This window comes from Eptatretus burgeri, chromosome 4 (assembly GCF_056783735.1).
Source record: "Eptatretus burgeri isolate ZD-2024b chromosome 4, Ebu_testis_v1, whole genome shotgun sequence".
Lineage (NCBI taxonomy): Eukaryota > Metazoa > Chordata > Myxini > Myxiniformes > Myxinidae > Eptatretus > Eptatretus burgeri.
In genome coordinates this window covers 109,908,821-109,920,410 of record NC_140964.1, presented here as the reverse complement: position 1 = coordinate 109,920,410, position 11,590 = coordinate 109,908,821, and the positions used below count along the sequence as shown (strand labels likewise).

At 45.9% G+C, this 11,590-nt stretch overlaps 1 protein-coding gene across 3 annotated transcripts in view; it reads right to left on the bottom strand.

Moving 5' to 3' along the window:
- Positions 1-11,590, bottom strand: part of LOC147028892 (partitioning defective 3 homolog) — a 336,652-nt gene that overhangs the window by 261,239 nt on the left and 63,823 nt on the right. For all 3 annotated transcript variants that reach the window (XM_085879726.1, XM_085879725.1, XM_085879727.1), the window contains exon 2: positions 10,015-10,116. In XM_085879726.1, the coding sequence (XP_085735852.1) occupies positions 10,015-10,116 (102 nt within the window). The remainder of the gene's footprint in view (positions 1-10,014; positions 10,117-11,590) is intronic.

Here is an 11,590-nt window from a genome sequence, read left to right as displayed (position 1 = left end):
CATACAGGTTCCCCGGAAATCAGTTATTTCGATAAGTATGTGTTTCAGGTTAGAATCCACACCAATGTGTAAAGGACATTGTTCGTGTGTTGGGCTGTGAATCTTTGAGGTAGCCATTATTCTTTTTCTATCTTTTATTTCAAAACATCGCAACACCGTCATCTCCTACAACGCGAACAGAAAAAGGCAACCATCATCCTACAACAAACAACGCCACCTCCGCACCAACCATCATTATGCGCCCCGGCGAATAGCCGTGGCGCGAACCAATTACCATATCTGGATCACAGGATGGCTTTCCCGAAACAAACCAGTGACGACAAATATGGGGTTTCCAGCGAGGCTTTCGAGGGGTGAGAGGTCGGAGGTGAAGAGTGGGCAGAGCCCCGGCCTCGGGTGAGAGTTCAAGGGGCGGCTCACCAGCCCAATAAAAGGGCGGAGTCGAGTCGCAGAAGGAGGTGTGTTGAAACTGGAGAAGCGAGAGAAGGAGTGGTCATCGCGCAGAAGCAGCCAGTCGTGGAGAGTCGTCGTCACGGGGAGGAGAGCCAGTCGGAGATGCTTGGGACGACGGGACAGCGGCGGAGCTTGGTGGTCCGGGCAAACGGCCCTGAAGGCGGTCGAGCGACGTCGCTGAGGTGGTGGACGGGTCAGAAAGAGCATCAACTCAAAGAGCAAGGACCCGTTCACTCCTCCAAAAGCATCGCCGGCTCAGCCCGACCTCAGGCCGCGACGGAAGCCGGACCATCGAGGAGAACCAAGCAGCAGCTCCAGCCGCTCGCACAGCTGCTTAAGCCGCTCGGCCGCTCAAGCGACTGGCGCATTGCGACTCGAGGGCCAGGCAGAGACACCATGGGTCGCAGACCCGAAGGCCTTTGAGCCGTCACCCAGGGCGGCCAGGAAACCTGCACGGCCTCTCGCGAGCCTTCGGTCATCCAGGCTCTGGGTTTGAATAAAGGCTCACGGGCCCGTTTCTTTTCTGGGTTTTTGTATGAAAGTCTGTTCTGTGGCACCTTGTCTTTGTCAGTAGAAATGATGGTTAATTGCATGCCTGTACATAAATGAACATCGGCTGTAGTCTTTTCTCGTGTCATGTCCCCTTCCACCATTGATTGCTTGTCTAAAAATAAATGCCCCATTGTTTGAATGTAAACCTGCTCATTGCGTCCATTCCTCCCATTGACTTTCACGGCGCGCTTGGGAAATTAGCAGGCTGTTAAAGCCAATAAAAGTGGTCATTTGGTCTGACGGACCTTGGTGATCTCCACTCGGGTCACGCACGGTGCGGGCACGGTAACGGCTCGCCCCGCGCTCAAGGTCCGTTGAGGTATAAATTCTCGGTACTTCTGTCTGCGTGGATAATTAGGTGTATCGAGATTCGGCGATTAACCCTAAATCGCGTAGACAGAATATTGGCAATTTATGGTGCGTGAAGGCACCCGTAGCAGGTTTCCGGAGTTGTCTGGAAGCCACGACTGAATTCCGGTTTTCGGCGGACGCGCGACTGCGGTTGGGCCATAAGCGGTCGTGCATGGGTGTCGAACCGAGGCGGAATTCGCAACAATATATATATATATATATATATATATATATATATATATATATATATATATATATATATATATATATATATATATCTCTTCTTCTTTCGGCTGCTCCCGTTAGGGGTCGCCACAGCGGATCATCCGTTATGATCCGCATAATGATTTGGCACAGGTTTTACGCCGGATGCCCTTCCTGACGCAACCCTGGTCACCTCTTATGACACAGGGATATGGTACACCTATTCTAACCGGAGCATACACCGGGCCCAGTACACTATTACTCACTTTGCCGACCTCGGAAGGATGACAGGCTGAGTCAACCTCCTGGTGTGTATCAATTCAAGCGGCCAACGGGGCTTCAACTCAGGACCTTTTGGATCCCAAGCCGCTACCCTAACCACTATGCCAACACCAGGATATATATGTAAAATATATATCACATTTACATATATATATATATATATATCTTCCTCTCTCGGCTGCTCCCGTTAGGGGTCGCCACAGCGGATCATCCATATGATCCGCATAGTGATTTGGCACATGTTTTACACCGGATGCCCTTCCTGACGCAACCCTGGTCGCCTCTTGCGACACAGGGATCTGGTACACCTATTCTAACCGGGGTATACACTGGCCCAGTACACTGGTACTCATTTCGCCGACCTCGGAAGGATGACAGGCTGAGTCAACCCCCTGGTGTATTAATTCAGTGGCCCAACGGGGCTTGAACTCAGGACCTTTTGGATCCCAAGCCGCTGCCCTAACCACTGCGCCAACACCAGGAGATATATATAGATATATATATATATATACATATACATATACTGTATATACATCACATATATATCTCAAAATGTATATATAAATACATATATAAATAAATATATAAATCTAAAAATGAATATAGATATTTCTATAAATATATATATTTCTATAAATAATATATATATATATATATACATATACATATATATATATATCTGTAAATAGATATGCAAAAATAAAATAAAATTATAAAATCGACTCTCAACAAGCTCTTCTTGCTGAAGAAGCTGCATAAAAGCAACAATGAAAGAGCTACACAAGGTAAGCCCTTTGCCGTTTCAAACCCTTCCCAGAGTTCCTCCACAGATGTGAAGACATTCACACATGGTACATACATGAGAATCACAATTCTCCACATCTCCACAATACAGGATGCTTGTAAGCACGTGGGTTACTTTGACATTTTAAATGTATCTCAATATTATGCATTCTTGATTGACCCTTCATTAATTTGTGGAAAACTAATTTGTGTCGTGATCAAAAATTTGCATGTAATCTTAATTTATAATTGTATATACCTGTATTTATGACAAACATTTTGATGCTGTTATCAATATTTCATGTTATTCTGTGTTAATAATTGTGTTTGTTGGTGTCTTCCATTTATATATGGTTGAATTACCACACAACCTCAGTTAAATAAAAGCATTCACAAGTTACACGAAAGTTATTCTGATTTTCTTAGCTTTATATCTTATAATGCATTTCATGAGCATAACCGTGTATAATTCTGTGAAAGGCCAAAAAAAAAAATGCCCACAAATTGTAATAATATATAAAGTAATGAAGCCAAAAGTTCAAACATGTTCAGCCAAGTTGGTGATTGGTTCACAGAGAAATAGAAGTGTGGCTCTCAAATCGTTCTCGATATTAAATGGGTAACATGAGTATGGGTGGACAGGCACCCCTTGATCGTGGAATCGTGCCCAATGTAAACAAACCAGTGTTCACTGAAATACATTTATTACACTTCTGTCAAAAGTGATCTCCATGGGTTTTAAATGGAATTTAAATCTTTTGTTTGGGCTGTGCGTGTACATCTTGCCAACTATATTATTTATGTACCACAATTGCTGAAGACAATAGTCATAAGAGCCCAAAAATATTCTCCAAAGTCCAGTATTCCGACATTCCGCACACACGTAGGCCTAAAATACACTCGTGTGTCGTGTTGACGGCCAATTAAATGGTGGCCACGCCCCACAGCGGCTTCAGTCCAATAAGCTCAATTGATAGGCTTGTTAGCGCTCTCGTATATGCATTACCTTTATGGTGTTTCACGACAAGGATGGGGAAGGGGTGTTTCACGACAAGGGTGGGGAAGGGGTGTTTCACGACAAGGGTGGCGAAGGGGTGTTTCACGACAAGGGTGGCGAAGGGGTGTTTCACGACAAGGGTGGCGAAGGGGTGTTTCACGACAAGGGTGGCGAAGGGGTGTTTCACGACAAGGGTGGCGAAGGGGTGTTTCACGACAAGGGTGGCGAAGGGGTGTTTCACGACAAGGGTGGCGAAGGGGTGTTTCACGACAAGGGTGGCGAAGGGGTGTTTCACGACAAGGGTGGCGAAGGGGTGTTTCACGCCAAGGGTGGCGAAGGGGTGTTTCACGCCAAGGGTGGCGAAGGGCTGTTTCACGCCAAGGGTGGCGAAGGGGTGTTTCATGCCAAGGGTGGGGAAGGGGTGTTTCACACCAAGGGTGGCGAAGGGGTGTTTTACGACAAGGGTGGTAATGGGGTGTTTTATTACTGGAGGGGTAAAGGGGTGTTTTACGGCATGGGTGGTAAAGGGGTGTTTTATGGCATTGGTGGTAAAGGGGTGTTTTACGGCATTGGTGGTAAAGGGGTGTTTTACGACATGGGTAGGAAAGGGGTGTGTTACTGTTGTGGAAATGGGCCCTTAGTGTGTTATTAAATATAGGATTAGCCCAGATCCCCCCTTAAATGCATGTTTAGCCAGGTTGTTTGGTAATCGGACGTTACATGTGTGCCGGGAGGTGTAGCAGCAGACTGTCCATTGTTCATACAGTGGTGGTGTACCAAGAGGCGTCTTCTTATTCTTCCTGCCCCCCTCTTAACTAGCCCCCACCCAGCACCCTGACAGACTCAGTCAATAAGACGTGTCAGCAACCCATTGGCGGAGAGCTGCTGCAATCTCGAACAATGGACCAATCACGGGTCCCTGGAGGGGTCCGAAAAGGCCGGCCCCGAAAAGCAAAGGAAGGGACTGCTGTGTGAGTCTGCATCTGCTTTGTGATGAGTGACTCCACGAGCTGTTCCTCCTCGGCCATGGATACAGCCTGCGGGACATCCACAGGTTAATCCTGAATCCAACCATGGAGCCTCTGACTGTCCTTACTCTCTGCATGGCTCGACGACGTCTTTTCATCCCATAGATCCACCTGCAGAGCCCAACACCCAGATTTGGCCTGGTCTGGTGTACAGGCAAGGCCTGAATTCGAATACTGGACCTTGTGAAAAACCAACTGGAACACACCATAGATCTTTCTCTCCTGTGCCGTCGACCTTTCGGGGGCTGGACACGCCGAGGCTGGTGCGTGAGCGGTGCCGAAAAAAGGAGTATGTCGCCGCCATCTTGCCACGCGGCATGCGCGAGCGATGCCGATAGGAGTACGAGCGGCATTTTGCCACGCGGCGTGGTGAGCTGGGCGCTCGAATCCGAGTCCATCGGCTTGTCACGAGCAGCATTCGTGCCTTCGACACTTTTCCACTCGTCCAGAAGGCATTACCAAGTACTCTGTGTCTTGTCTGCATGTTGTCCAGGCCTAAGGTTTATTTTGCAAGGGCTCCCTTCGAAACCAGTATGCATAGCTCCCAAGTTAAGAGCGGGTTATAGATGAATGATAACGTTTGTGAATGCTTTGCTTGTGTCGTGTTTCCCCGATGTGTCCCCAATAAATCTGGCTGATTCATATGAAGGTTGCCGCCTTGAATTTATTTGTGCCGCGCTGAAAAACAATCGCTCGATTCGTATTTAAAACCAAACGGGCTACGGACTGGCAGACTTCGCTCGGTCTCTGATCAAACCCAGTCTGTAGCTGGGATCTATATCCCCAACTGGTAAGGCCCAGGTGTACTTTGGTATCGTGATCTGAGGCGCGTGACCCGAGACCTGTGCCGAACCAGCCGGCGTTATAACCCCTGAGACGGCGGTGCTGTTAAGCGCCGTCGGATTCTATAACATTACGACATGGGTGGTAAAGGGGTGTTTTACGACGCGGGTGGTGAAGGGGTGTTTCACGACATGGGTGGTAAAGGGGTGTAAAATGGACCTGCCTGTGAAGCATCGATCACACACCCGTTAAAAGAAGATCAAGATTATCGCGTTTTACAACTCTTGTAAGAACCAGTATCAGACGTGTCACAAATTCAGACTCAACATGAGGACTTTGATGTGAATGGTGAAGATTGTGGAAATAATTGTTCAGAGAGAAAAAGATAGGGAGCGGAAGACGGGCCTTTTACCCGGACATAGAAAATGAACTTGTTGCGAAGTAGAAACAGATACGTGCTCGAGGACTGAAATAAAGTGTATTTAGAATTTGTTTCCGAGGTACAGATAATTAAAATTGCATTGATGTAAAAACTGACATCGATGCAGCCAAGATGAAGAACATTTACCATTATAAGCGTACGTCATGGCTTTTTGAATACGTATAAGCGCATATGGAAAATAAGCGCATATGTGCTCGATTAAATCTAAAAATAGACCCATCTGCTTATTATCCATAATTTACTAAACCACAACATAAAGTAATACGCTTTGTAATACTGGCTACCACCAAAGGTGGCGCTATTTTCATCACATGTCAATTTTGGAATTTCGGCGACGCACATTTGCTCCATTATCTTATGTAATAAATAGGATTCATTGGATGTCTGTGTTTGTTTACATTTTTTGCAAGGACCGCTGGACTGATGACCATCAAATCTGGCACAGCCCAAGTCCGATTCGGGGATTGTCCCAAGGGTATTTTCATCCACCACCTGAGCATTTAAAGATCACTTTTCTGGCTTTTTCATTTATATGCAATCTCATTGGTTAACAGATACCACGTGACATATAACACGGCCAAAGGCCAGCACACCTAATTAGTTAAGCTGTGTCTTCCTCCCACCGACTCACTGTACAGCTGGCCCGACTACACGCACAATCGGAACCTAACTAAATAAATAATACGTTCACCGTTTTCGTGCTGCGGGAAGCCAAAGCTATCTGCTACGGTTAAGTGGTGTGCAGTACGTTCCTATTCGCAATCGCCATGCCATGCTTGTCCCTTCAAGATGTATATACATCTAATAAATACGATTCATTGGTTGTCTGTTTGTGTCTGTCTGTGTGCGTTTTTTTGCAAGAACCGCTGAACCAAACAACCACCAAATTTGGCACACAGACCAAATCCGACCCGGGGTTGTCCTTAGTGTATTTTCATCCACAACCTCAACCTTTAAAGACCCCGAAGAACCATAAGACCTTCTTTTTGTTTTTTACATGCTTGCGAGATTAGAATACATGCTTCAGAGAAGACTTTTACATGTTTCGGAGATGAGACCCCAAAGACCCTTAAGACCATTGAATTCCCCGAACACAATTATGACACTTTAAAGCCCCAAATACCCCAAAGACCCTTTGGACCCAAAAGACGGATAAGATCCCTAAGACTCTTGAATACCCGAAGACCCCAAAGAGACCTTTTAAGCCCCTAAAGTCTGTTGAAGACCTTAAGATCCCAAAGACCTCGAAGACCCTTAAGAACTGTAAGACCCCAAAGATCTGTAAGACCCTTAATACATGAAAGACCCTTAACACCTCAAAGACACTGAAGACTCCAAGACCCTTGAAGACCCCTTTACCCACTGATGTTGCTTTAAGACCCCTTACCCACTGGTGTTCTGGCTCTTCTGCCCCCTATACCGCTCCCCGACCCAGGCAACGACGGCTAACCCTGCTATTAGCAAGATAAGAAAGAAGACTGTCTGATTGTAAATACTGTCTGTAAATATGTGCTTTCTCTCTCCTCCCCCCCCCCATCTTCCATGTTGATGTTAAATGAAACCTATTACATCACCTCTGTTTGTGACTTAGGACGCAGTTCAACATTGGGAGATAACCCCAGCAGTTAAAATGCACAACCGCAGGAAGTTGGCGCCATTACCTCACAGGAGGTTGAATGAAACCACCACCGGTTTCGTCTGGGCCGCTGCTTGTATCCATCCTGTCAGACAGACGATCCGATCCGGCTGGAGCGACAGATTCTCGTAAGAGCTACCTGTATGCCAAAACCTGAAGTAAAGATATATTCGACTTTCCCGACGAACAGCGTCGAGTCTCTTTCGATGGTCCATTGATAAATTGCTGACCGTGTGGGTGGAGGATTTGACCTCAAGTCCACGGACGTTCTACGGTAACATTGGTTTGTCCGGATTGGGATCAGGACACTGGTCTAAATCCGGCGAGCGTAACAACATCCTTCTCAGATCAATGGATCTCAGATCTCAGATCAGATCAATCTCAGATATATATATATATATATATATATATATATATATATATATATATATATATATATATATATATATATATATATATATATATATATATATATATATATATATATATATATATATATATATATATATATATGAGCCTGGTGTTGGCGCAGTGGTTAGGGCAGCGGCTTGGGATCCAAAAGGTCCTGAGTTCAAGCCCCGTTGGGCCACTGAATTAATACACCAGGGGGTTGACTCAGCCAGTCATCCTTCCGAGGTCGGCGAAATGAGTACCAGTGTTCTGGGCTGGTGTATACCCCGGTTAAAATAGCTGTACCATATCCCTGCGTCGTAAGAGGCGACCAGGGTTGCGTCAGGAAGGGCATCCGGCGTAAAACATGTGCCAAATCATTATGCGGATCATACGGATGATCCGCTGTGGCGACCCCGAACGGGAGCAGCCGAAAGAAGATGTGTGTGTGTGTGTGTGTGTGTGTGTGTGTGTGTGTGTGTGTGTGTGTGTGTGTGTGTGTGTGTGTGTGTGTGTGTGTGTGTGTGTGTGTGTGTGTGTGTGTGTGTGTGTGTGTGTGTGTGTGTGTGTGTGTGTGTGTGTGTGTGTGTGTGTATGTATATATATGAACTTAGACAACTTCCAATAAACAAAAATAAATGTTATAAATACAGGTGACTCTTGATCTGTTTTAACCTCAGAATGACCAATTTAAAACACAACTTGGGAGATGTTTCAAACAAAAGTACAAATGACTTGATGCATTATGTTTATGGGGAGAGGCACCAAAAGGGAATGAAGTAATTGGAAAAGGAAGAGATGGTGGGGTGATGGGAGAGAGAAAGGAGAGTATGACAGTGTTGCAGGAGTGGGGATGGAATGGAACGAAGTGAAGAGGTCAGAGTAGTGAGTGGATTGGCATGTGTGGAGCATGTTGGTAATTCGGCATTTTCATGTACGTCATGAATATATGACCCCTGAGGAAAGGTTTCTGAGATGTTTCATAAAAATTCCAGTGCCAGTTTGAGATGAGTTTTAAAACGTGAGAAGAGATTTGATGGATGAACGCAAGGACTGATTCCATACAACGCAATTCTAGGTTTGTCAATGTCATAGATGACAGAACGTAAGCAAACTAGAGGGGGAGCACTCGGGAAAGTGCAAAACCTCCGCCGCCAATACTGCTGGGTCACTCAAGTGAACCTTATATCTTATTCATTAAATATGATGTCAACAGTGCTGACAGTTATAGTTATTTTCTCCAACATTTTTTTTTGGGGTGGGGGGAGGGCTCATTAGAAATCACTTAAAATATGTAAAAATGCAAAAAAAATAAAAAAAATCGAAATTTTGTTGAAAAAAAAGTTGCAAACATTTTTTTTTCTCTGACAATTTTTTTTTGGGGGGGGTTGGAAATCACTTAAAACATGTAGAAACGCAAAAAAAAATTCCCCCTTTTTGGGGGGGGTTGGAAATCACTTAAAACATGTAAAAATGCAAAAAAAAAAAATTCTCAGTTTTTTGGGGTGGGGGGTTGGAAATCACTTAAAACATGTAGAAACGCAAAAAAAATTCCCCCTTTTTGGGGGGGGGGTAACAATTTTTGGGGGGGTTGGAAATCACTTAAAACATGTAAAAATGCAAAAAAAAAAATTCTCTATTTTTTGGGGGGGGTAACTTTTTTGGGGGGGGGGTTGGAAAGCACTTAAAACATGTAGAAATGCAAAAAAAAAAAATTCTCTAACAATTTTTTTTGGGGGGGGGACCAAGTCCAAAATTTAATGGCATGATCCTTGGACCATACCTTACCCCCCCCCCCCACCAAGTTTCGTCAAAATCCGTCGAGGAGTTTTTCCGTAATACTGTTCACAAACAAACAAACAGAAAGGGGTGAAAACAGTAACCTCCATCCATCTTCGAAGATGGCGGAGGTTAAACATTATGGTATTGCACGAATCACTTGCATCTCAAGAATACGAAGAACACTACGAGACCTTTCCAAGACTGTGCTTCTCGAATGCTTAATTGTGTTGCCATTGCTGGAGAGATGACAAAATGTCCACATTTGTGGAATTAGGACAACTTGCAATACAACCTTGAGAAATAAGACCTCATACCTGGCTGGGCACCTTACCTTATCCTTGTCATCAGCCACAGTGCCAACCAAATCATCACCATCAAGAATTCCACCATCACCGTGCTCGAGACGCTGCACATGTACCCAGTACGCCGGGTCCTGCACGAAGAGAACATGTTAGAAGAGAGTCGCAGTGGTGACTATATAGCAACATTATTTCAAGACTGCAATGCAATATCATGGATGTGGAGCAATCGACACCACGGCTATCAATGCAGTTCTTTAAAAGGCTAAAATGGGGTTCTGCCATCGGCTCATCTCGTGGTTTCAACTATATTCTGCTCAAATACTCTTGCAGTATTACACATCAACCCACTTTCATATTGTGACGTCCACGGGACTTGAACAGTCCCGCCAATGTAGAATGAGCCGAAACGATGGAGGCGGTTTATTTATTTATAACCCAAAGATGGCGGTTTTAATTGCTCTACCGCAAACGGGACGAGGAAGGTGGCACGAGTCGCTTTTCACTGAGTTGATAACGTTTATTTCTCGAACTAGAAATAACAAGACTCGGCAAGAAGAGGGATCCGGGGCGATTCGACGGGATGGTGGTGTGGGTTCGGGCGTGGGGAAAACACAAACAATTCCAATGGATATACCAATCTCAAACCCTCTAAGGCGCCAGGTACACACACACACACACACACACACACACACACACACACACACACACACACACACACACACACACACACACACAACGTAGCTGGTCCTGGTGGTCAGGCTGGCCCGTGGTGTAAACGCAACAGTCCCTGGATTGGCGTCGGACGAGCTGGTGTTGCGCTCGTCAGGGGCAGGAGACACCGTGGTGCTGTCGACCTTCTGGTGTCGGCCCAAGTCCGCTCACAGCCGCCAGGGAACCAGTTCTGGCGCCAAGTTGCGAGCAGGAGAGGGAGGCAGGTCCGCCCGCCGTTCGACCCCGTGCTCCGAGCCAGCAGAACCCCAGAGCCAACCAAGGTGAGGCACGAGGCACAGCAAGGCCACGGGACACGATCAATTCAGGATCGAATCAGCCCAACAAAACAGCACGCTCCCAGCACAACAGCCTCCACCAAAACGGTTTTTCTGTACCGATCTTCTTCCTCTTCGCCTTTCCCCCGAACAGAGCCTTTTTATCCTCGCGTCTCATCACTTCCAATCGAGCCGTTTTATTGGCCCACCGCCGTCGCCTTCCGCCAATCGTGATCACGGGGCGGAGCCATCCGCAGCACTGTCCTGTGACGTCACGGCAAGCCTCCAGGGAATACTAAAAGGGGTTTACGCAGACACACTTACCCTATCTCGTATCCCTATCTAATTACGTGACAATTATAATTTCCCCCTTGAAGAAATGAACATTTACTCGACAACTTATCACCACTGAATTGCTACTTATTACATCGAGATCCTGGTACACTCGAACAGCATGGCATACCTAATTAAACATCCTAATTACCCTTTGAATGCATACCCCCCCCCCCTCCGACGTAACAATATCATTGGAAAAATATTTACAAACCCAAGTTGTTCAAATAGACAACCGTTGAAAAGTGGAAACATTTACATCTTCTACTCCTCGTTCACCTTGAAG